Below are 27,500 nucleotides of genomic sequence, written 5' to 3'. Positions count from 1 at the left end.
GAATACTTTCTTAACAAGTTGTTAACAGTACAGGTAGTACAGTAAAAGGTTATGCTAAAAGGATGACACAAAAAGCCCCAGGGGGCTTTTTTTCCATTGTGGTCCATAAATAGCTGATTGTACTCTAATTAGGAATTCATATAATTTGATCTAAGTCAAAGACCAGTAATATTTGTGACCATAAAAAATGTTCTCCTTAATGCAGCAGCTGCTTATATGAGCATAACATTTCCCCCCTCATATAGTACTCGTAGTACTGTATCACTTTATCCTGGAAGTTCATTTTCTATGGAGCATGTTGAAGTTATTTTATAGGGATAAATCTGACAAATTAATTTACTGATGGTGTTGCTTTGACTGTCCATCATGCTGTATCTACAGTTTTTTGCCCTGTAATCTGTATTTTTAACTGCTGCACTGTCTTTGGTGATTGAATTTCCCTCGTGGGATCAATAAAGGTCTTATCTTAATCTGTATTCTCGGGTTTAGAAGAGAGGTGTTATTCACTGGATTCTTGCCCTACCATAGAAATACTTAAATTGGGCTCTTTATTTCAAATTCTCTATCCATAATACACTTCACTCTCCTCCAAGGCACCAAGGCATGTGGTCCTGCAGGGCTGTACAGATCTCCCACTGCAGGCCTGCATTTGAAGTAAGGTTGCCTTGGCTCAGAGCTGTGGAAAAATCTGTGTGATTTTGATCGTGCGGATCAAGCAACAAGAACTACCGCCGCTGCACTGCCTCACTGCTTGGGTCAGGAAGCAGAGAGGAAAACAAGAGTGAGTTTTGGAAAAGAAAAGGGAGAGTTGAAAATTAATTGAAAACAGATTAAGAGAGAGAGGATGGAAGAGAGAAAGAAAGAAAGAGAGTTAAGAAGAGAGATCTGGGGATTATGCCTCCTGGGATACTGTAGTTTTTCAAAGTGTGGAAACGGCACGATGACCTCTGGGTAATCCAAGAGTGGGATGAAGAAACCATTGATGGTCTTAAACTAAAGCCTAAAGGTCCTTACACACTCTTTCCCATGCGATTCATACTTTGTCGCTGAGAATAACAGATTTTCATGCTAACGATGCAAAGCTTGAAATCTGTCATTTTGGCGAGCAACATGGCTGTGAAACAAAGTATAAATTAAGTTTGAACGAATGGGCTAGAAATACGTAAAGAAAGAAGATGCAGCTGTCAATATGAATGCAAACATTCAAGAATCTTCATGTTGAGTTCCTGCATGCTGTGGGTTATTCCTTCCCATGACCGTGTGTATCACTCTGCAGCAAGCGTGGCTGAAACAATACATGCTGGTGTTTGCATGGACGCAGTGTTAAAATAATAATGGTGCATGTCATGAGCAATAATTCAAACATCAATGTCTTATTTGGCATGTGCCAGGGTTTTTGAAATTCAAAGCTAGTTCCCTGGTTTGTCTCTGGTCAAAAAGGTCACAGATTTGATTGGGAATAGTTTATCGTCCCTTTTCTCACTCCTTTTCTTTCTCCCCCTCCTCAGCTCTCCCCATGCACCCCACCCCGGCCACAGTTCATCAGAGAGGTCTGAAGGAGCTAATAATAGACTGGTATCAGCTGTCTAGGGAGAGTCAAGAATATGTAAAATACCTCCCTTTCTTCTGAGGGGAACTTCCTGGATGTTGCTTGGGAGCCAATGAGAGAGGGAGTAGAGTGCAGTTGGCATGGCAACGTGGGGCCGGCTGTCTGTGCGCCTTTAACTCGGGTGTAAAATGTTAATGTTGTTCTCCGGGAGCTGCCTGCCATGAGTGCTCTCTCTCACTCTTTAACCACTTAATGCTAAGTCTGCTTTTTCCGCCCACATTACAAAATCTCTACGCCAAAAATTTAGCGTAGCTACGTGTTGTGAGCTAGCTTGGTAAACCATCCCGATCGCGTGAATTCACATTATCGTGTGTGTTCTGCAGACTGGTCTGGCCCCAAGCGCTTACTTTACTTTATTTAGACGGAACACCACATGCAATGTAAATACACCGGATTTAGCAAAGATGCTAATTTACATGAGCAGTCCCCACAGAACACATATAAAAACTAAAAACAGGCAGACAGTGGAGTACATTACATTACACAACGCAGGGAAACAGCGCATAAAACGTAAATACAAGAACAAAGGTACAAAGGTATTGTACCTTTGTACAATAAGTAAGTATATCTATTTAAGGCTAAGACTAAATCAAGTTCCACTTAGCTCGTGTAGTATTGCACTGGGAAATTTGCAGCTTTTTTAGAGGGAGTGAGTTTTGTATAAAGTGCAGTATTGCTTTCAAGTACAGGTTGTCAAATAAAGTGCATGATTATAAATGGTCGCAAGTTGGTTATCAAGTAACCATTTTTTTAAGATTGTACGTAAAGGATGGAAACGTAGGACATTCTCTTATGGCCAGTGGAAGATTATTCCATGTTGAACAACCCTGTACTGAGAGAACATTTTGTCCGAATGTGGTTTGCCTGTGCTGCACGTCGCAATCCCCTCTAGTATTTGACCTAGTGCTGATTCCTCTATCAGGCTTCCTCTTTATGAATTTCCTCAGGGGAGGCGGGCACAGACCATGTAAGGTCTTGTATATAACACTAGCCTGTGTAAAAACCTTAAAATTGGCAAAACTCAAGAAACTGTACTTCTGTTTGTCAGCAATTTCAAATCTGTCATCTTTCTATATCCGGTCCGAAATGCTAACGGAAATTAATGCTACTAGAAATATGTTCAGTATATGTTATCTTCCATAAAATCTTAATAGTCTCGGATATTTCATATAAAAGAATATTGGAATATTGTGGGGGGCTCCTTTCACACTGTTTCACAAATCAGACTAAGACATACAAAAAAATTCAGTCTGGAGATTTTATTTAATCCATGCTCTTTGTCTAGTCTTGTGAGCTTAGATCTTCAAGCTCACAATACGCCGCAATGCGACATGTTGTGAGCTTGTAGATCTACTATTTTCATTACTTCTTAAAAGTTTTTTTTAATGTATTAATGGTATTCATTTGATTATTTAGTAGTAGTATTTAGTATTAATATTTAATATTAACATGAATTTGTTTTTATTTCTGAAAGATTTTTGTGTTTTCCTTTTTTTTAAATCTTTTGAAATCATTGAAACAATTGTTGTAAAGAGGGTAAAATGGTAAATGGTAAATGGTGCATTTATATAGCGCTTTTATCCAAAGCACTTTACATTGTTTGTGCCATTAACCCATTCACACACACATTCATACACCGATGGCGGAGGAAACCATGCAAGGCACCAACCTGCTCATCGGGAGCAATTAGGGGTTCAGCGTCTTGCTCAAGGACACTTCGACACTAACTCTAGGGGAGCGCCCCAGCCCGGGATCGAACTGGGAACCTTGCGGTTTTCCAGTTCACTCTACCCGGCCACTCTACCCCTGAGCCACTGCCGCCCCGAGGGTATTTACTCGCGACCCATGAAAATGTGTCCAAGACCGACAAATGGGTCCAGACCCACTGTTTGAGAACCACTGTCATAGATGACCAACAACGGCAAAGACTGACACATGAAGTCAGTGATACACATGGGATCCAGGTCCATTATTGGACAGTGTTATTATCCATTAGACCCGCTCTTGTTCAATGTCTTTGTAATCTTCATTTATCTCCACTGCACAGGTGTTTAGTGTCTATGCAGTTTTACCAGAGCCCTGTTTGTCAGCATTACCTGCTTCCACCTCTCACGACGTGGACGTAGGGCTGGATTTTGAGAGGCACACATTGTTTTTTTTGGCGGGCGCCTCGCCTCGTGAGTCACAAAGAGCGCATATACCAGGCTCTAGTCCTTTCTTCTTCCTGAAGTTGACCTCAGTTTGAATCAGACCCAAGACATGTTACTGTATATCATCATGGTATGCACTCTTTGACTCTTACTTGGTGAGCCATCCCTACCCACCTCTTTTTATATTATACTTTTTTAATAGATTTCCCTGGTAGGACGTGTGGGTCGTGCGCGTGGAAGGAACACGTTATTCCAACCAGTTCCTTTCCCATCCATCCTTTCCCCTCCCTCTGGCTGACCAGGGGGAGGCAGTACAGAGAGACCAGGATTACTTTATGTTTTCTGTGAGGGTACCTACCCTAGGGGACACAGGGAGAACATGCAAACTCCACACAGAAAGGCCCTTTCGCCAAACCCACCTAGGGGTATGGGCAATGATGACAAACTGATGGAATCTTAAGATTGTCCTATGACGCAGGACACGTTGGAAAATGGACAAACATTAAGATTATGGAATCATCTACTGCCCTCCCCTCAGACGCAGCACAAGATGGAGGGTGGATTCTTTCTGGATATTGTAGTCAGAAAGGGTGCGACCATCTTCCAGTTGCTTGCCGGCGAAGATCAGCCTCTGCTGGTCAGGGGGAATGCCTTCCTTGTCTTGGATCTTGGCTTTGACATTCTCAATGTTGTCACTTGGTTCAACCTCCAGGGTGATGGTCTTGCCAGTGAGGGTCTTGACAAAGATCTGCATTCCTCCCCTCAGACGCAGCACAAGATGGAGGGTGGATTCTTTCTGGATATTGTAGTCAGAAAGGGTGCGACCATCTTCCAGTTGCTTGCCGGCGAAGATCAGCCTCTGCTGGTCAGGGGGAATGCCTTCCTTGTCTTGGATCTTGGCTTTGACATTCTCAATGTTGTCACTTGGTTCAACCTCCAGGGTGATGGTCTTGCCAGTGAGGGTCTTGACAAAGATCTGCATTCCTCCCCTCAGACGCAGCACAAGATGGAGGGTGGATTCTTTCTGGATATTGTAGTCAGAAAGGGTGCGACCATCTTCCAGTTGCTTGCCGGCGAAGATCAGCCTCTGCTGGTCAGGGGGAATGCCTTCCTTGTCTTGGATCTTGGCTTTGACATTCTCAATGTTGTCACTTGGTTCAACCTCCAGGGTGATGGTCTTGCCAGTGAGGGTCTTGACAAAGATCTGCATTCCTCCCCTCAGACGCAGCACAAGATGGAGGGTGGATTCTTTCTGGATATTGTAGTCAGAAAGGGTGCGACCATCTTCCAATTGCTTGCCGGCGAAGATCAGCCTCTGCTGGTCAGGGGGTATGCCTTCCTTGTCTTGGATCTTGGCTTTGACATTCTCAATGTTGTCACTTGGTTCAACCTCCAGGGTGATGGTCTTGCCAGTGAGGGTCTTGACAAAGATCTGCATTCCTCCCCTCAGACGCAGCACAAGATGGAGGGTGGATTCTTTCTGGATGTTGTAGTCAGAAAGGGTGCGTCCATCTTCCAATTGCTTGCCGGCGAAGATCAGCCTCTGCTGGTCAGGGGGAATGCCTTCCTTGTCTTGGATCTTGGCTTTGACATTCTCAATGTTGTCACTTGGTTCAACCTCCAGGGTGATGGTCTTGCCAGTGAGGGTCTTGACAAAGATCTGCATTCCTCCCCTCAGACGCAGCACAAGATGGAGGGTGGATTCTTTCTGGATGTTGTAGTCAGAAAGGGTGCGTCCATCTTCCAATTGCTTGCCGGCGAAGATCAGCCTCTGCTGGTCAGGGGGAATGCCTTCCTTGTCTTGGATCTTGGCTTTGACATTCTCAATGTTGTCACTTGGTTCAACCTCCAGGGTGATGGTCTTGCCAGTGAGGGTCTTGACGAAGATCTGCATTCCTCCCCTCAGACGCAGCACAAGATGGAGGGTGGATTCTTTCTGGATATTGTAGTCAGAAAGGGTGCGTCCATCTTCCAATTGCTTGCCAGTGAAGATCAGCCTCTGCTGGTCAGGGGGAATGCCTTCCTTGTCTTGGATCTTGGCTTTAACATTCTCAATGTTGTCACTTGGTTCAACCTCCAGGGTGATGGTCTTGCCAGTGAGGGTCTTGACAAAGATCTGCATTCCTCCCCTCAGACGCAGCACAAGATGGAGGGTGGATTCTTTCTGGATGTTGTAGTCAGAAAGGGTGCGTCCATCTTCCAATTGCTTGCCGGCGAAGATCAGCCTCTGCTGGTCAGGGGGAATGCCTTCCTTGTCTTGGATCTTGGCTTTGACATTCTCAATGTTGTCACTTGGTTCAACCTCCAGGGTGATGGTCTTGCCAGTGAGGGTCTTGACAAAGATCTGCATTCCTCCCCTCAGACGCAGCACAAGATGGAGGGTGGATTCTTTCTGGATGTTGTAGTCAGAAAGGGTGCGTCCATCTTCCAATTGCTTGCCGGCGAAGATCAGCCTCTGCTGGTCAGGGGGAATGCCTTCCTTGTCTTGGATCTTGGCTTTGACATTCTCAATGTTGTCACTTGGTTCAACCTCCAGGGTGATGGTTTTGCCAGTGAGGGTCTTGACAAAGATCTGCATTCCTCCCCTCAGACGCAGCACAAGATGGAGGGTGGATTCTTTCTGGATATTGTAGTCAGAAAGGGTGCGACCATCTTCCAGTTGCTTGCCAGCGAAGATCAGTCTCTGCTGGTCAGGGGGAATGCCTTCCTTGTCTTGGATCTTGGCTTTGACATTCTCAATGTTGTCACTTGGCTCAACCTCCAGGGTGATGGTCTTGCCAGTGAGGGTCTTGACGAAGATCTGCATTCCTCCCCTCAGACGCAGCACAAGATGGAGGGTGGATTCTTTCTGGATGTTGTAGTCAGAAAGGGTGCGTCCATCTTCCAATTGCTTGCCAGCGAAGATCAGCCTCTGCTGGTCAGGGGGAATGCCTTCCTTGTCTTGGATCTTGGCTTTGACATTCTCAATGTTGTCACTTGGTTCAACCTCCAGGGTGATGGTCTTGCCAGTGAGGGTCTTGACAAAGATCTGCATTCCTCCCCTCAGACGCAGCACAAGATGGAGGGTGGATTCTTTCTGGATGTTGTAGTCAGAAAGGGTGCGTCCATCTTCCAGTTGCTTTCCAGCAAAGATCAGCCTCTGCTGGTCAGGGGGAATGCCTTCCTTGTCTTGGATCTTGGCTTTGACATTCTCAATGTTATCACTTGGCTCAACTTCTAGGGTGATGGTCTTGCCAGTGAGGGTCTTGACAAAAATCTGCATGTTTGCGTACTTTGAGTTTTCTGATATTATTTTACTGAGATACTGTTACCTGCAACAAACTCTGCAAACTGCAATGTTTAAACTCTTTCGCTCACTCTTATATTGCCAGTGACGTCACCTCGCATTGTGATTGGCAGAGAGGCATTGTCAATGTCTCCAAAATTAGAAATGCATGGGCAATACCGTTGGTCACACAAGAACCTCGGTTATGCAATACTCATTGTACTTAGTGCATACCATATAGTTGCATATGATCTAGAGTGGGGACCTGGAATTCCCGCCCATTCATTTCAATGAAGTTGCTCACCTGCACTCCCTCAGGTCCTTGGCAACACACACGGCGAGTTTGAAGTCGATTGTTTGCGGCCCTCACATCTAGATGTTTTTTTCCCTTGAGTGGTCCTCCTCTCCTCCTCTCCCCTCCTCTCCTCTCCCTCCTCTCCTCACCCCTCCCCTCTCCTCTCCTCCCCCTCTCTCCCCCTCCTCTCCTCCCCTATTAGAGTCCCAAGACAAAAGTGCATTTATTCAGTTAAAATAACCTAACTATAAGCAATATAACATAATGAGTGTGACTGTGCAGCTGAAAGTAACCGACTTGAAGACTGCAGCATATCGATTACATTAACCTTTCGGCCCTTGTGCTTTCTTCTGCACCTTCCTTGTCTATCATTTGATGGAAGTGGGGGGGGGATCAAACTCAGACCAACGACCACCCGCAGTTTTGGCCACAGATTTGCTCGCTCTTTCTACAGCAGGCAATCCCAGTAGAAGGTTTGATAAACATAACAACAATAAATAACCCTGACCCTGGCTCAGGCAGGGCCACAGGATGGGGGTTGGATTGGCCTAGAAAAATAATACAATGGTGGTCGTCATAGCTCATGACAAAAATGTTGTTAACGTTGATATTTGAAATCAGGACATCAAAAGTCTATCTACAACAATGAAACCCAGACAACACTGGATTTCATTGAGGTTATTGTCACACTACTGTAATTGAGTTGTTTTGTCAAAATTCCTCTTCAGAATGCTTTGATCTGCAGCGTTCAAAACATATGCCAAACACTTGCCTTACAATCTATCACTCCAGTTGATTCCACTCATAGCTTTTCTCTGTGCCCCAAAATGTATTACTTACTTACTTACTTATTGGATCAATATTTTGAAAGATTGATATCTGAAATTAAGTTAAAACCAGAGCCTCTCATTGTCATTCCATCTATATCTGATGTTTTGTTATCCTCCTGGCGGGGATAACAAAACATATGGCGGACACTCTAGCTTGTTGTTGCCGAAACACAAAAGCATTATGATTAATGAATGTGTCTTTTCAGACTCAAAAGTCTGTAATTAATAGAATGTGGGGGAAACCATAAAAGCAAAAATGTCCTTGATACACATAATTTACATCCGCAGTGTACATTTAATAATGGTATCCAATATCCATATTGTTCATAGAAGATCAGATATGGGAGTGCCAGTATAAGGATAAGTGAAAGGGCGAGAGAAGAGGGGTTGAAGGATTACTATGTATTTATTTTACCAATCTTTTTTCTTTGACCACAGGTGTGAAGAAGCTGACCAATAAGGCAGCTCTGTGGTACGTTCCCTTCTCCCTGGCGAACGTCGAAAAGGTCGTGGAGGTGCCTCTTATCAAGGTACATATGGGGAACATTGTTTTATCACAGAATAATAAACTCTGGATTAATAACGTAACTAAGGTATTGGTATATTGGTATGCCTAAACTGATTGAAACTATGCGCAGCCTACCATATACTGATTTAAAACCTATAATAATTAATTGTTATAGATCAGTGCGGAATACCAATCTGGTGGTGCAGTGGCTTAACAAAGTATTTCATCCTCATCAATCTAGTCTAATAGCCACAGACGATCAATGATCGCCACCTACTGAAATGTCTGGGGAAATCTAAATTCATTGAATGGGCTTGGATAGCAGAGAAAACTACCGGTAACAAACCTACACCCACTACTTTGAAAACCAACCCTGATACCATCCCATATGAAGGACCGCCCTAAAGTCTATATATTGGTTCTGTGATGCCGTTATTTTTTTAATTTCCTAATTCTTTCCACCCAGTTTTAGTCCATTCACTGAATTTAGAGCTTCCCAGATGCATCAGATGGTGACTATCCTCAATACAGAGTTTATTGATCAGTAACTGACACGGTGCTCTAGACTAGATGGGTGCCTCTCTCTCTCTCTCTCTCTCTCTCTCTCTCTCTCTCTCTCGTCTCTCTCTCTCTCTCTCTCTCTCTCTCTCTCTCTCTCTCTCTCTCTCTCTCTCTCTCTCTCTCTCTCTCACACACACACACACACACACACACACGTACTGTATATACTGTACATATACATATGTTTATATAAATCATATGGACACAAAATGTACACAATGGACATGTCAAAATGTAAACTGTGTGTGTGTGTGTGTGTGTGTGTGTGTGTGTGTGTGTGTGTGTGTGTGTACGTACGGCTATAGTATGACAGTCCCGAACAGGAAGAGGAGGGGAGGAAGCGATATGAGGCTCAGAAGATGGACAGGCTGCAGACCAAAATGAGGAATGAGGCGGTGCTGCCTCCTGCACTTGAACCAGGTACACCTTTCATCCTTCTGCAACCATCCAGTCATCAGTCTGACTAATGCGTGAACACATACAGTACAGTACCAACAGCCTCCTCATCTTAATCCAAACAGAGAAAAAGATCCAATACTAATGCTAGTTAGTTAATTTAACTGAGAGTCTACTAATGTAACCAAATGGACACGTTAGGTTCCATTTAGTTATATTTGTACACTTAAATTGATAAAATTAACACTGCGTAGTAGACATACAGTGCTGTCATTTCATTCTCACATGGATTGAAAGAGCTGGCAGCATATGATTTGGAACTCGTTCACTGGTATCTAATGCAATTATTGATTCTGTAAAATGTTGAAATTTAACTGTGGATACACAACAAAATCTGATTTTGGTGTGATACTGATGCTATCAAATAACACCTGCACCTACAGTGTATATAATGTATACACACAGTGTATGCTGCACACTAATACTATTAGTTTTCTATTGGCTAATTGTATTGTATTTACTCAACATGCTGCAGACAGAACCGCACATGGTAAGTTGGACTACCCAGAACTACATGTCAGTACTGTTACTGAGAGACCAGGGAAATATAACATGGGCTTTTTCATTGTGTATGGTTAAATGGCATGTATGGTCATTTATGAATAGATGTTTTCCCATGTGTTGTGTGTATGTGGGATGCGTGTGAACGCACACAAAAGTTTGCATATGTGAAGGTTTTGATATTTTGTGTGTACCTCAAGTTTAAGGACAAAAGTATAACAACACGTGTGTGTGTGTGTGTGTGTGTGTGTGTGTGTGTGTGTGTGTGTGTGTGTGTGTGTGTGTGTGTGTGTGTGTGTGTGTGTGTGTGTGTGTGTGTGTGTGTGTGTGTGTGTGTGTGTGTGTGTGTGTGTGTGTGTGTGTGTGTGTGTGTGTGTTGCTCCGTTCTACAGAGGAACATACGGTTGCTTTCAGCCAGTCTAGTCTGATCCATCTGGTTGGCCCATCTGACTGCACACTGCACGACTTTGTGCATGGAGGTGAGTCCAACCACTTTAATTTCTGGAACACTCATAGCCTATCCTGATGGTTACTGAGCACGGGGTCAATTCTCAGAGATGGGCAAAAATACACATTTAGAGGAACTAAAGTCGTGAAAGACTCTCACACCACAAACACTTTTAAGAATGACTCCTTAGACTACTAGAAAAATAAAAATATTTTTTTTACATGCTGAACCATGTGATAAAGTGCTCAAAGTGACGCATGAGTGATAGGAGGACAAACGTGACAGGAGGACAAACGACAAAAGACACAAGAACCTACTCTGGACAAAAATACACATTAAAATATCTATAAATTACTTTTTGCAAATACATTACAGGTTTCAAGACTGTATTCAAATTACAATAGACTTGAAAACATTTTTTATTTTCAATACCTTTAGTACGACGGCGTATTATAGGACATTGTGCCTTCTGACAGATGAAAAGTGAACCCAGTTTGAATTGTAAATACTGTATATTTCAGTACTCTATCAAAGACTACTAAAATTGCATGGCTGCATCTGTGCTGCTCCACAGCTGCTACAATACTGAAAGCATCCTGCCCCACTGAAATACCAATTATGTTTTTTTTGTGTATGTATGAGACTGCGGGAAGTATGCAGAGTAACAAATATGTTATTCACGAATTTATTCATTTGAATCAAACTCCCATCTCACCAAAATTCATCATTAGCTTCTGTGTATATTTTCTTTTGTCCAATTATATTCCTTTATTTGTGTAGCACTGTGATGAATGAGTAAGAGCAAAGTGATGGCATGGAGCTGGGAATCAAACACACACCCTACAACCGTTATGTGAATGACGCATTCATTAGTTATCCTATATATTTAGTAAATTAATACTTAGTTGACCCGGTTCGGCGCTGTCCTTGGTCAGCTCTTCTTTCACCAAATCTCTATGCAAAAAAAAGATCTAAAGCTCACAACGCAACATGCTGTGAGTGTGTAGATCTTCTGTTTTCAGCGAATGTTCCCCACAGAATAGGGATGCTCGGGGTTCAGGTGGTTAATTTACCAGCATGGCCCCCTGGCGGCCCCCACTTGTGGTGTAAGAAACATGAACCATCTGTGTTTTATGGGCAGTCAAGTCCCAGACAGTATGAAACTATAGGCACAGTGTGTTCTGTGTTGGCACTGTGGAGAGAACACTGTTGAATTTAATCACAAGCAGTACATCCTTGAGCGATAAGAGCACTGGCTTTTCTGTACTGGCTTTTCTGTTGTATTACTTGTATCAGAAATGGAGTGAACGGAAATGGGGTAAAAAACATTACACATTTTCAAGTTCTGCCAGGTCTGTCGGATGGGGTGAGTGTGCTATTTTGTGTGTGTGTGTGTGGGGGGGGGGGGTGATAATGTTTCTTTGTGTTGTGTACTGTACTGTACTGTATGTGCGTGCGTGCATTTCTGCATCCATGCAATGTGTTGTGTGAGCGGCTGAGCGTGTGCTGAGAGCATTCTCTTCTGTTGTGGATATGGGTGTAGTCAGAAGGAGCACAGAATGACCAGAAGGCATGGAAGGCATCAGGTCAGACAGCCCTAATCTGTCTTTACACAACACACTTGTACTAATAAAACAGTCATGGCACTCATATATTACGGTGCTGCATGGCAAATTTGGTTTACAAAACACAATGTTCCACAAAACCTACAGACCCCAGGATTGGCTGATTAATTGGGATACTAATGAATAAACATACAAACAGTGGATGAGACTGGTGCACAAAGACATGGAAGACTAAAATTAAACAAGAGAGGTTTAACTGTGAGAGTTGCAGAAATTGGAGGATTGTTTGTTAGTAAAATGCTGCTTGCCTAATTATTATAAAACATGCACTTAACAATCACCATTAACAATAACAGGAATGCAAACGTGTAACAAAATATATAAAAGGAAGCACACTATCAACAATGACCCAGTGGAAACTGTAGTTTTTCCACAGGTTCACTTGTGTTCAGTCTAAAGATGAAATGTTATGGAAAAAGAGATGAAGACAGATCTTCAGTATAATGTAAACTTGGCACGATTCATCGCCACCCCATAACTGTCATTGTAAGCGGGCCTGGCTGTGTAAACAGAGGTTCAGACAGGCACCAGAGAGTGAGGGGAAAAAAACAAAACTAGAAATGTTGATTGGGAATGAGATATAAATGAAAGAGAAATGGATGTAGTGAAGCAGAGGGGAGGGGATGACAAAAATGTGAAAGGAGGGAGCGAAGTGGGACACATAATTGGCATGCATTTAATGGCTATGCTTTTTAATTTGGCGAGCCCGCTGCGAAATGGGTCCAATTAACAATCAAATAGGAAACATGCGCTTGGGCCATTAGAATGCAGTTTGTGGCCTCCCCCCGTACATGCTGAGGTTCATTAAGCAGCATTCTACGTTCTCTGTCACTACTTCTGTTTCGTTTACATAACCTAATCAGGTCAGGCAAGTGGGCTTCTCTCTCTCTCTCTCTCTCTCTCTCTCTCTCTCTCTCTCTCTCTCTCTCTCTCTCTCCCCGGCTTTTTCACGTTCTCTCTCTGTCCTTATGGGTGTTCTATGTTCTTAAGGTTGAAACAGTCTGACATCTTCATAACAACAGTCCATTTGATTATTGTATGTTAGCCTGCATGCCCTCCTGTGGAAAGATGGCCTACCTAACTCATGCCAAAGGAGGCGTACAGCATGTAGCCAGCTGTACGTGCATAACCATTCAGGCAGACACAAACACACCAAACATGCACATGCATTCACATATGCACATGTATAACTGTATAAAAAAGAAACAGCATGTGGGACTGCTCATTTGATTCTGTAAATGTAATCCATCATTGACAAAACTATGACAACACAACACAAATGTATCAATATTGTTGGGGGGGGGGGGGGTTCTTCAATGAGCTAAAAGGCCTGGAAGTGTTCTGACTGCTAGGAAAAACCAGAAAACCATGGCTCCAAGTCCACCATCTCCTTCATAAACACTATACAGTTGTCACCCCCCCCCCCTCTCTCTCTTTGACTTTATCGTCCTCTGTCTCCCTCTTAGTCTCTCTCTCTGTCTCTGTCTTTGTCTCAACTCATCTCTCCTACGATTATCTCTCTTGTTTTCCCGCTCTTCTCTCCCCCTTTACCCCCCCCCCCCCTCTCTCATGTTCTAAGGAAGCTTTTCCACTTGTTCCCATGGAAACAGCTGTTGTTTGCCACAGGTTGAGCTACCATTGCAGTCTGATTAAAACACATAGATAGACATTGGATAGTGTTCATAATGTGTTGTAGGTTAATATGTGTAAATAAAAGTCGAGACTGAAGTCCAGTTTTCAAAGTTGTATCAAAGTGTTATCTCTGAATTCGTTCCTACGTCAATAATGAAGATGGGGTTTGTTGTCTTTGCCTAATCTTACTGTGAATGTGGGTGCATGGTCGTAATGTGTGTGTGTTTACTGTATAATATATTGTAAACATGTATGCTTGTGCACTCACGTGTGTGCACTTGTAGCCTATGCCTGCCTTTGCATTGATTATGTAAGTCTATGCTTTACGTCTTCTTCACGCTGGCATGTGTCCATGTGTGTGGAAGGGATATGAGAAAATGCAAATGTGAGCATTGTCTGCATCTAGGCATGTTAAATTAGCTTGTATGAGAGCATGTTTGTGTGATACAGTGTTGTTGTTTCATGGATGCAGCTGCTCTGCAGAGGACCAGATCCATCGGTGTGACTCTATGTTATCTGTCCTCTCAGCTCAGATCTATGCTCAGACGGTATATAACCATGTCACTGACAGACACAGAGGAACCTTAGGAGATGGGAATGTGTATGTCCAGTGGAGCTTGTGTGATCGACCTTTGTGTGGAGTGCGTGCGTGTGTGCGTGCGTGCGTGCGTGTGTGTAAGTAAGTATGTGCATTTGCGCGAGAGACGTGTGAGTCAATAGTGCGTGTGTGTATTTGTGTTTGAGAGAAAGAAACAAATAAAGTGTGAGAGAGAGAGGGAGAGAGAAATAAAGTGAGAGAGAGAGAGCGAGATCATTGTGCATGTTTGAGTTGTTTTTCACTTGCACAAATCCCAAATTCTGAACAGTACAGTATGAATTATTTTGGCTGACTTGGAGTGGATCCTGTACTGCAAAATATCAATAAACATAGCACACAATGTTGTGTGATGAGCAGCGCAGCTGAGTATGTGGGTTGTGCATGAAAAATGTGACAAATCTTCTGCCAATGGCACAATTCTGCTGTTGTTATTGTTTTTAGCCTACCACCCACCCCCCCCCACCCCCGCAGTCTCCAAAAACGACAAAACTAAAAACGAATCACACTGTCACACAGGGACATCTCATTTCAGTTTACTAATACAACATTACGTGAATGCTTATTGTTGGTATAACCAGGCAGACAATGGATTTAATGGAAGGAAAATCCTTCAACAAAATGTATGGAGGGACTCCATGTCAAACCAACATCCCTGTAGGGCTGTCACGATTACAAATTTAAGTTGACGATTAATTATCACTCAAATAATTGCGATTAACGATTTAGTTGTCGTTGAAAATTTATGGAACATTATGAATAAAAAAAATACATTTCAGTTTGGCTTTTAGCTTTCGTAAACAAAAGTTGCACAGGGCAGATATGACAAATAACACATATTTAATTATGTTATACTTAAAAATAAACATTAATAGTGGAAATAGCCGATCTATAAGCTCTTTGAGCTTATAGATCTGCTATTTCCACTATTTCTGAAATGTTTTGAAAATATATGACATTTTTTAACATGGAATTGATTATGACGATTATGCAAAAATAATTGCGATTATATAAAATAATTGCGATTAGACGATTATGTAATAATTGTGACAGGCCTACATCCCTGGTGTTGAAAGCTGCAGTCACTAGGTGTACTACAGTATGCGCTAAAATAATTGTGCCCTCCTATGTGCATTTATGAATGTCTATGAAAGTGCGGTTTATTTAAGGGTCAGGATTAGTTGGTTTGAAAATATGGTCACCCCCTAGTAGTTTTCCTATAAGACTTCCAACGAGCAGCTGAAAATGCTATCCACAAATGGTTCAACCACTACAGCTTTCCACTGTGTTGTCATGGAATATTAAATGAGTGACTGGTTAATATCTTAAAGTTGACAATTGTTGATGTAAGTTTACAAGGATATGGGCGCGCTCCCACCGCACTTTTATTTTACCTTATTTTACCTCAGGTTCTCAGGAAAATCACTGCTTATCAATGAATCGACGACTGGTCGATAAGGTAAATCAACTATTGATTAATGATTTAATCGATAATTTGTATCCCTATATGTGGCTTACAGGACATGTGATGTGCATGCATGAACGTGCATGTGTCTGTTTGCTGATGGGTACAAAATTGTTAACGGGAGTTGTTTCTATGGTAACAGCTCATTAGGAAGCGATTTGAGCCGTTTGATTACACTGTTTGTGATTAAAATGCATGGTAGGGAGGGGGGGGGGGCATAAAGGAAGAAAGGGGGGCGGTGAGTTGCAATTGGTGAATTGATGTTAGTCTCACTTTGCCAGATAATCTCTGCAGATCTCTGCCATAGGGTCTTCAAAATCCAAGGTGGTTGCTAGAACAGCTGCAAGCTGTCATCATGTCCCCGCCCCAACACGAAGGCTCGCCCTAAAGACTTTGGACTGGTTCTGAAATGCATTTTTAAACTCTACCCAGTTTTAGCAACAGAAGCTGGGAGATTATCCTCAGGGGCCTATCTTGGGCGCCGCCTTACCCCTTAGCTTTTTTTGCAATTTTTTACTATTTTGAAAAACATTTAAAAATAGTAAATAGCCGATCTACAAGCTATGATGTAGATCGGCTAGTTGAACTATTTTTAAATGTTTTTCAAAATAGTAAAATATGGCTAATAAGTTTAGGGATAATGGGTAAGGCCCAAGGGGTAAGTTTCAAGTTGAGCAAAGCATTTAGATTGACTTGTGATTCTACATACGTAGAGTGTCTGGATAGTGGAGAAGGAGGAATATGGAGCTCTAAGATAAAAGAGACAGATAGTGAGCTATAAGCGAGTTAGGAATAATAACGAGAGATGTGAGCGAGACAGGGGTCATGTCTGAGAGAAGAAGAACAAAGAGAGCACATCATTTATTTAATCCTCCTTTGTTCCCGGTGTCTTTTAGATGTTGCGTTCTCAGATGCACGCTGCCACTTTCACTCTCTTTTCTTCCTATATGTGCATGTGGTGTGTGACTGGTCTATGCTGGTGCTAATTGAAAGGGGCTTATAGATTGTAACTAGTGCTGATAGGAAACAAGTGCAGCCCCAACGACTCCCTTTGTTGTTCCGATGTCTGCCGTCCACGGAGAGCATCGTGCAAGAAAGATCTGGAGAAACCATCTTAAACAATCGAATAATGGAGGCACCTACCTCCCCCTCTGTGGAAAGACTGGGCTCCACTCTGGGATTTTAGTTTATAATTGCCTCCCATGTCCCCCATTTTGCAATGAGCTCTCTCTCTCTCACTCTCTTTCCTCTTCACATAACCTCTCCAACCCCTCTCCACTCCAGTTTGGTTCCATCCCGCCCTCTCTCTCTCTTGCTCATTGCCTTCCCCCCGCGGCAAATGGAGAGTCATAGTGCACCGTGTCACTCTGTGAATGTGTAACTCCAGGCCGACCGCTGTCTTGGCTTTGCATGTCCTCAATTTGCTGTCTAACATTGACCATATTCACATTGTGTCCATTTTACCTCTTTCGTCATACTCTTTATCAAAGATGAGGGGAGTTCATGATCAATTCTGCTGTTGGTCGTGAATATTGATTGAAACCTGTATTTATTCTTGAAAAGAGCAAAAATTATTATTTGCAATGCTGTCGACATTACACACAAAAATCAACAATTAAGACACATACAGATATAAAACACACACATAACAGAAAACTAGTAAGTTAAAAACAGTTACATTGTGAGGTAGGGAGATTTAAGAGCAGGTTATTAAATTGTACAAAAACTAACAGAATACGCACATCACTTGGTTGAGGTGCTGGGTTGGAAAGTAACATGAAGAAAAAGAATAAACCTGCATACTCATCTGCTCCATATAATTTATTGACGTTTCGAGCCAAGGCTCTTCATCCGGTCAAACTCGAGATGTGTATACCTCACCCACTTAGACATCCACAGGTCACGTTATCAATCAGTGGGTGGAACAACACAACAGGGTAATCAGGTCAAGTGCTTTTTTTAATACAAGGCAAGCATCTTAACCAAGGTCTTCAAGGGCAATACAGCCCTACATGATGGGATTTGGATAGACAAGTTACTGCAGTGCAAATATGAACAGATGAATATTTTGTTCCCTTATGTATAGGGTGGAGGGGTCAAACCCTTACGGCTCCTTTAAAATTGGTGGCTGGGTTCCATTTGTACACTCTCAAAGTTAAATGAACACTACAGCGTGGGATTCTAATTTTGCACTGCCATGAAGTCAGGTTGCAAAGTACCACATAAAACAATATTACCTTATATTTCTTAGAGCATTTGTTGTCCCCATTTAACGACCCCAGTTTGGGTCCCAGGCCACTGCTTTAAGGGACTTGACAGTTAGAATGTTTGTCACTATTCTTTGCCAGGCACTTAATGTTAATCTGAATTTGTAAGGATTGTCTGCATTGCAGAGCTTGTGCGATCCTTGCACTTATTTATTCTGTTGAAGTGCCACAAAATGGAATGATTATTCAGGGGTCTCGCTATGTTCTTTCAGCTTTCTAAGCACGGTTCTCATTCCAAGTTACTAACAGCCGTGTCCCATAATCTGATCACACTCTTTTGGCAAAAGAAAATATTTGGTAATTTTTTTTAAATATTTTGTCATTGTTTCTCTCTTCTCACTGTCCTCACCATACTGTGTAAATAAAGCTTGAATGGCTTGAAAATAATGGGACACTTTTTTTTTATAACAGAATGATTAAATTAATTTCTAACAGCTGGAATTAACACCATTATTGTTGTCTGTGATAAGAAGCCCTATTTACTTGACCTTATTTACCACCTTTGACGGCTTTTCTATCATTGTTATCACACCTGGACCGTCTCCACCAATCAACAATCAATATTTTTGTCCACAAAACATCCACAGCTGAAGCTTGTAACTTATGGGTAATAATGCTCTGCTCCACTTCTAGGCTATCATTGCTGTCCAAAACTGTTACTTTTCAGGAAATGGAAAAAATAACCTGTGTTCCAGTGGATCCAATGTAGTTATGATTTAGTCACAAGCTCTCGTTAATACATTTCATTTGTTAAATATTTGTTAAATTAACAGACACTTCAAAATGTTTTGAAAGTAGTGAAAATAGCAGATCTACAAGCTTGTAGATCGGCTATTTTTGCTGCTTTTGTGCTACACTTGTCATGGTGCGAGAAACAAAAAAACAAAAACCGAAACAAAAAGGAGTAGGCAGCAATCAAAGTCTAGGTACAGGCAAAGTCCGTAACCGGGTAACCTATTACTGTAGAACACGAAAGAGACAATAAGGGAGTAAAGGGAAAACTATACTGGGAAAGCTAGGGGAACTTAATACAAGGAAACAATGAGTCAGGAGCCAAAGACTGGCTTAAACTCACACAACTACAATCAACGAACCAATAGTGAACTGAAGCAAACAGGGCTTAAATAGACAGGGATTAACAGGACACAGGTGAACTCAACAGACAATAGGCTGATAGGCTGGGGGACTAAGAGGACACAGGTGGAGAAAACGAGTAATCAACAGGGAGGTGAGACAAGACAGGTAACAGTAACTAAGCAGAACAGGAAACAATACTACAAAATAAAGGTACAGAACATCAGGGCAAAAGGCAACAACAGAGGAAAATAAATACAATTGGAACGATACAACAGAAGAATGGCCTAACCAGGCCTAAAGAACAGCCCTAAAGGGTCAATACCATATAAGGGCTAAATAATAAAGTCACAGTCCACGTCCCGAGGAGCGGACCGTGACAACACTCTTGTAGGGCATTAAAGGTAGGGTAAGTGATTTGCAATTATTCAAATAATTGCAAAATGGGTCTATTTTCTGATAGTGCTCGTTACTATAGAGTGTCCTGTCCATATAAGGAGTCTCCATGTCTCTCCAGCTCTTTATAAAACAGAAAATGCATTTTCGTTTCAGTTTCAGTTTAATTTCCAATTTTATCCAATCAGGATAGAGAACTCAATCAGGATATAGATTAAACAAGTGAAATGGAAGTGATGACACTAAGAAATGAGCAGGCAAAATTAGAACTGGAACACTATAAAAATGAAGCTTAAAAATGGGTACTTTCTCCTGATTGGCTGAGATTTTGACACCTACCAGAAAATGTATTTTTTGTTTATTAAAGAGCTGGAGAGACAGGGAGACATCTGTTACTGAAAAAACACTATATAGCAATGATTACTATCAGAATATAGTGCTTTAACCTTTAAAAAAAATACTTTTTGTTTTAACCCAAAAATATCACTTACCCTACCTTTAATTTATGAAAGAAAATTATAAAGTTGAAAAGGAACTTTCCACCATTGAAGGCTAGGTCTGGAGAGTTGATAACACTAGAGAGCCAGCCCAGGGAATGGGACAACAGGGGGCCCATTGTCATTTTTGGGTTGTGGTCCTATTTGTAGAGGTCGTGAGTAAATGCCCCTTATTTTTTCGCATTTCCTAATAAAAAATATATATTATTAAATATTCATCCATCCATTCTTTCAAACATTTTTCAAAGCAAATTCAGAAATAAAATAATCGAGGAGATGAGACGACAAAAATATATATTTTGGGTCTCCGCTGATAAAGTTTGGGAACCCCTGCTTTAGTCTACCATTGTCCAAACACAAAATAACCAAGGTTCTTGATACATTAATTAGTTTCTTTTATCGAGTTTTGTGTGACACAACAGCACTAATATACTTATATCCATCTAAAATCCAATGTATAATGTTTGCATTACTATCAAGAATAGTAGCAATGAAAGTGTCCTTTTAGTTTGACTTTATGGGGAGTGCATAAAGGGATTATGTCATACAGTCTCTTTTACATTCTATTTTCATCATTTTAATAAGCAAGTCTGAAAGAAGTGTCTTGGTGACCACATGCACAGACATGAATATTGTCAGCCCTAAATAGAAGCAGGCGTCTGCATTTTGTACCCAGGGGAAATCCACTCCTATAGGTGAGATTCCATCCAATTTCACTTAATGTTGTGGTGATGGGTTAAAAACACATGTACTGCCTTGGAAAATACTTCTCTACTGACATTAAGATGAACAGTGAAATATTGTACTACGGTCCTGTGTCCACAATGCCTTTGCCTGGCATATTGTCACCTTTCAGAATCATAGCTGCCTAAAATCACAACGACACTTTTTCATGGTGGTGGTGATAGATTGAGAGTAAAATGCCCCATGTAAAATATAGAAATAAAAAAGCAAGGTATTGTTCACATAATGGAGATTATGCTGGATATTTATGTGGGTTTAATTATAAGGCCATGCATTACAGTCAGTAGAAGAATCAAATTATATTTCTTAAAGAAGTTCAGTTCTGCAATTTGAGACGTTTGAATGAAAACAAATGTAATATTTTCAATGGAAAGCATTGTCCCTTTCTGAGAAACATTTTATTTGCATAAACAGAAATTTAATTGATTCCAGTTGAATAGATTTGAATATTAATTCCATATTTCAAAATGTTTTGTTTAGGATAATTATGAAATATAAAAAAAGAGAATAATCCCCACCCCCCACCTCTCTCAGCCCACTCACATCTTTGCATTCCCTGTTTCCCCATGCTCCCACGTATTTGACAGTCGTATTTACAGTACAGTTACACAGTGGAGATGGTAAGAGTGTTTACTTTGGTAATAAAGCCAGCCATCATTTTCTGCAACAACAGGAGGACATTTAAAATAAATAAAAATAAACTTGTGTAAGTGGGGAAACTGCTGTGACAAGGAAAGGGATGGGAATCTAGAAGTGAGAATAAATACACAAATTGCGTGCATGCTTACACACACTTTCCCTGAAATGAGATGAGAACGCCTTTGTTTCACTCCTAGGCTTTTCTCATCCACCCACCCTGTACAAATTGTCTCACATTTATGTGAGAAACAACAGATGCTTTCACACAGCACATTGTAAAATCACACTATCAAATCCTCAGTGTTCATTTAACTATGTGAGTGTACATTGCTTTAGTGGTTTAGTGGTTGCTTTAGTTTAGAATTTGTCATTAGTTTTTATTTTAAAAGTCGATATTTTGACCTGAGGGTGGCACTAGGAAGTTTAATAGAGTATTTTTCTCCTCCCTACACCCATTTGGAAATTGGCTAAAGGGTTGTGCTAGAGAAAAGGCCATGGAATCAAATCAGTAGGGGTTATCGAGCCTGTAATTTTCTAGATACGTTTTTTGGGGACCAAAGTGGTGGAAGGACCAACTGAAAGACATAGCTTCTAGCGTGGCTAAAAACAACACATAGTTTTGCAATAATCTGCCTCCTGGTGGTGCTATAACAGGCCAATGTAAATAATTTGGGGCAGAGGTTCTGCTCTGGCCTCCAGGGAGTGTGTGTTCACAGTTTCACACCGATCGGACTAACGTGCTGGAGCTGTACACAGACAGACTGACTGAGACACACACACACACACACACACACACACACACACACACACACACACACACACACACACACACACACACACACACACACACACACACACACACACACACACACACACACACACACACACACACACACACACACACACTGGACGATCACAGGTTGAATCTCTCCACTATACAGAAATAATAGCCAATGTATCCATCCTGTTGAAGTGTCCTTGAGCAAGGTTCCTGCTCAGCACTCAGTGTACAGTATGCCACTGTAGATAGGAAGATAGAAAGGGTATCAACTAAAAACTAAAAACGAAATATCAACCCTCTAAAATCATGACTCATAATATATGCTTCTCAAACTTAATAAAGGGTACGACAACAGGCATGTGGCACAATCAAGTACTTGTCTTTCTTCAAGAGCAGGACAAATTTTGGATGAGAGCCACATGTTACTGGAAATATGTATGGTTGTGAGTCATTCATAATTCAGCTCTGGGTCGATAGAGCATTATGAAACCCATTTAGTAAATATCATCTCTACCACTGTGTGCCTCAGCTAGTCTATCACTCTTCTCTCTAAGCCAAGAAAAACAATAGAAAATTCCACCAGCATAATGACTACATTTAACCTTGTTTTAATGGCCAATCGGCCAGTTTTGAATTGCGGACAAAATGAGTGTGGTGTGGCTCTGTCTTAGATTATAGGGTATCTCTGATACACCAGTTTCTCCTTGCTACAAAGGCTTTACAGCTGTGGCTTGCCACATTCATATGCCATTAGTTACTGGAGAACTGACAATTCACTTTGTGACCAAAATACTAAGATCTTAGGTCATTTATTGATTCTCACGCTCAATCAATTCACTCCTGCACATTTCACATTTTGGTCAGAGCTTGTGGAACACACACATGCACACACACACACACACACACACACACGCGCGCGTGTGCGCACACACGAAAGCAAATGCACTTAAACCCCCCCATCCCCACCACCACCACCACCACCACATACACATGCATAAGATGAACATGAACTAATAGGTGTCTTGTCAATTCACCTTGTGACAAATGTACTAAGATTTACATAATTATTGATTCTCAAACACAATTTCTCTGTTACAGGTGTGACAATGAAGCTGATGGATGAGGTGGCTGGCATTGTGGCGGCTCGACATTGCAACACCAACATTGTCACTGCCTGTGTGGATGCCATCAACTTTCATCGCAAAATCAAGAAAGGTAAGGAAGGCTTGCTGTGGTTGCTCAGCCAGGTATTGCGTTTTTCAAGATAGCACAGACTTGGTCAGTTGTAGATATAAAACTTATGCTTTGTGTCCATTGTCATCTTTTCTCTCTTTCTCTTGTGGGCTGCCCTGAAGAGAATATAAAGTTTTGGGGTGCATCCTTGGGGGACAAAGCTGTAGTGGGTCTAGTGTGTTGGCCAGTGAGGTGGTGATGTGGGCTTTGACTAGCCCCTCAAGTGCAACACTGCGGTAGCTGTTCAGGCAGAGAGCTTAGTTTTGAAGGGGACTATGGTGGTCTTTTTCTTTTTTATATCTTATTTTATTTTTGTGTGTAATTTGAACGTGCATGCTGTGTGTGTGTGTGTGTGTGTGTGTGTGTGTGTGTGTGTGTGTGTGTGTGTGTGTGTGTGTGTGTGTGTGTGTGTGTGTGTGTGTGTGTGTGTGTGTGTGTGTGTGTGTGTGTGTGTGTGTGTGTGTGTGTGTGCGCACGCACGCACAATGAACATGAAGAATAGCAGGGTAGACACCTAACATAAAACAGACCAAAGCCTGTGTTCTTACATAGATGGCTTGTGTAGAGAATGTTTAGCTGGTGTGTGTATGGGTTGTAGGTGGTCCCACGATGTCTTTAGTCTGAGCAGTTGACTTAACAAATGGTACAGATGAAAATTATTTGTGCTGTAACGAGGAGCCGCCTGTTCCCAGAAGCCACTGCAGAAACAAGTTTGTGTTCGATGGAGTACGCTGCAGCCACAGTAGGTGAAACATCGGTCAATTGAAAAATAAGTCACGATGCTCCATTTTAAGTACGTAATCTAGTTTTGAGTTCACTTGTTCACCGCATGCTCTCATTTGCAGAGAGAGAGAGAGAGAGAGAGAGACTGAGAGACAGAACATGACAGAGAGACATAGAGACACACCATGACAGAAAGACAGACTGTGAGAATTGCCATAGCTTACAGCACTGGGCGTTATAAAGTATGGAGGTGCAATACTTAAAAAATATGTATAAAAAAAACGATGGCAAAGATGAACCGACGTAACTTTGTATTCAAGTTGCCTTGGAAACCAGGCCCCATTGCTGCTCCTTGAGGTTGCCTATTATTCAATGTCAAATATTACACCCCCGAGTACTGGATGAGTCATCCAAACTTCATGATACGTGTGTATACCGAAAGTGTGCCGAAGAATGAGTTATATTCTAGAAAACATACTGTAAGTTATCAACCTCTCCTTTCTACTTCAAGTATCCTCCTATAATTCTACAAAGCTCTGTGTGGTGAGCCCAAAATCGTGGTGAGGCCAAAATCTCTTCCGCCGGTTCTCCTCAGTGCCTTGAGCAATTGATCTGAATTTGCACACAGCCATTGGACCATTACCATGTGCACGGAACAGCGAAGCCCGTTTTTCGATTTCACCAAATGTCAGCTGTTTATTAGCGTTTTTGTGTTCTCTGGATCCCGGGTTGCCAGATCATGTGCGCATATCCCCCCACGGGTATGGACTAGTATCATTAATTCTTATGTTTTCAAGGCTTTTTAAAAGTGAAACTTACTAGGTTATGTGATATTCTTTGGTTAAAACGAAAGGTTTTTGGTTAAAAGGTTAAAAGCTCTATATTCTATATTCTGTAATCATTGCTGTAGAGTGTTTGTTCATTCACAGGGGTCCTCCCTGTCTCTCCAGCTCTTTAATAAACAGAAAATACATTTTCAGGTAGGTGACAAACTTTCAGCCAATCAGGAGAGAGTCCCCATATATCAGCTACATTTTTTATAGTGTTCCAGTTCCAACTTTGTCTGCTCATTTCTTTGTATCATCACTTCCAATTTCACTTGTTTAATCTGTATCCTGACCTGACTGAGTTCTCTATCCTGATTGGATAAAATGGGTATCCCGACCAGAAAATGCATTTTCTGTTTAATGAAGAGCTGGAGAGACATGGAGACTCTGTTACTGAACAAACACATAGCAATCAGAATATAGAGCTATTTAACATTTAACCAAAGAAAATCACTTAGGCGCGGTCCCACCAAAACATGGTTGGCCGCTGTTAAAATCAGGTTGTGCGCGGCCACAGTTTTTTGCAGCCAGCGCTTTCGAAATAAGCAGAGTGACCCACCTGTCACTCACTTTCAGGACCCTCCCATGCAACAGCTACAACCAGTTGCTCCATAGACATATAAAGGTAGACGCCTCCTTCGGCTCTGAGGCTGTGCGTATCTCGGCCGTGCTGCCACTTCCTTCCGCTTCAGCAGGGCAAGCTGGAAACTTTCGTGTGCGTCACAGAAGGGGGGCGTTCGGTAGGCCAATCAGAGGCAGGTGGGGCAGGTCTTTTCTTAAGAGACAGCCGCGCAGCAACTAGTCAGTTAGACGCGCTGTGATTGGCCAGTTGTCAACGCGCTGTGATTGGCCAGTAGTCAAGTAGCCCTGCGGAAGAGCCTTGTATTGAGATACCAGTCGCTCCCAATGAACTGCAGAGGCCAATGAGGTATCTAGGTTTCTATATCTATGAGTTGCTCTATCGCAAGCACCATGTCGCTTCCTGAGTCTTGGGACGGTCCGCCTTCGACTCACCCAATTTGACAGAGGGGGAAAAGCAGCATAGAGCGCATAAACGCAAGATGCGCAAGACCATGAATCCACGCATTTGCATTGACAAAGCATTGGCAGATTCCGCCCCATAGGTAAAATAAAAGTGCGGTGGGACCGCGCCCTTACCCTACCTTTATTTTATTTTTAAATGCCCCTTTTACAGAATCAGTACATGTCTTTGAAAGTGAGTTCGGAGGAATTGAGCAGGTTGAACTGATAACCACATTCCTACAGTATACTAAAAGTCCTACAGATGTCATGTTGTTTATGGACGCTGTATTTCTCTCTTATATGCTCATGAATAGAACTGCGTGCATTCTCCCACACTCATGCACAACAAACAGCATGATTGTGCTAATAAAGACCAAATTATTTAATTTGTTGCTTCAGTAGCTTTGATGACTCTTCCAGTTTGATCAAGCGGGACACACATGGATACACATGCACACACTGCGTTATGTTTACATTATTAGGATATGAGCAGATCAAATGTTTCTTTGGCTCTAAGCATCCCTTTGAAGTCCACAACAAGGCACAGATTTTGGACCCCATCTCCAGAGAGCATAGTTTCCATCCCAAAGCCAGAGGAGACAACAATACCAAACAGGACAGTCAGTCAACACTTCCGGCGAGTTGACATGAAACTGGCTGAAGTGAACGCTTCCATGTGCACTCGCTGATCCTCGCTCAGAGAGGCTTGTGAAGCCTCCTCTACTCATTCTCAGCTCCTCCAAAAGCAGAGGACACCTGTTAAAAAGAAACTACACTATCAAATACCCTTACAGAAGTGTAGGCTAGATGTTGCAGTATGAATTATGGCCTGTATCAATAACATGAGTTTCTAACACCACACAGCACACACTGAAACAGGACTTTCAATTCCCCAAGTCCAGTACTGTATGTGTTTTATTTAGAGGTGCACCGACATGCAGTAGGTTTTTTTTCAATTCCGATCCGATATATTAATTTGGACATTTCCTGATACTTTCCCGATGACCGATAATTACATAGCAAAAAATGAAAATACAAAATACCAAAAAAGAAAATGCGTTACCTTTCAATTTAAAACTGCAGCACAGTCATATTAACAGTTAAATGGTGAAATTATTATAATAATAATAATAATTATTATTTTTGGTATAAAGGTATACTTTTCTACCCCTAAAGTGTTGCCTGGAATCAGCCGCTACGTGACAACAGCATTATGATTGCTGGCAATGGTAATGCCTCACCAACAGAAACTCATGGAAAAATAAACAACCTTACACACACAGGAAGTTAGTAGACACATTTCAAAACAATGTATTTTTACAGAATTACACCGTATTTTGCAATACAGTTGGTTTT

The 27,500-nt window shown here is 41.8% G+C and overlaps 1 protein-coding gene across 1 annotated transcript in view; it reads left to right on the top strand.

Annotated features, from left to right (window-relative positions):
• The window catches only part of acot7 (acyl-CoA thioesterase 7), a 44,678-nt gene that overhangs the window by 8,772 nt on the left and 8,406 nt on the right, over window positions 1-27,500 (top strand). The window contains exons 4-7 of the mRNA XM_080443832.1: window positions 8,588-8,679; window positions 9,524-9,638; window positions 10,568-10,654; window positions 23,437-23,585. Of these exons, the coding sequence (XP_080299958.1) occupies window positions 8,588-8,679; window positions 9,524-9,638; window positions 10,568-10,654; window positions 23,437-23,585 (443 nt within the window). The remainder of the gene's footprint in view (window positions 1-8,587; window positions 8,680-9,523; window positions 9,639-10,567; window positions 10,655-23,436; window positions 23,586-27,500) is intronic.

The sequence above is a fragment of the Gymnoscopelus braueri genome (assembly GCF_963280865.1).
Source record: "Gymnoscopelus braueri genome assembly, chromosome: 12".
NCBI classification, from domain to species: domain Eukaryota; kingdom Metazoa; phylum Chordata; class Actinopteri; order Myctophiformes; family Myctophidae; genus Gymnoscopelus; species Gymnoscopelus braueri.
The sequence above is the reverse complement of the archived record's forward strand: the minus strand, read 5'-3'. Positions and strand labels throughout refer to the sequence as shown.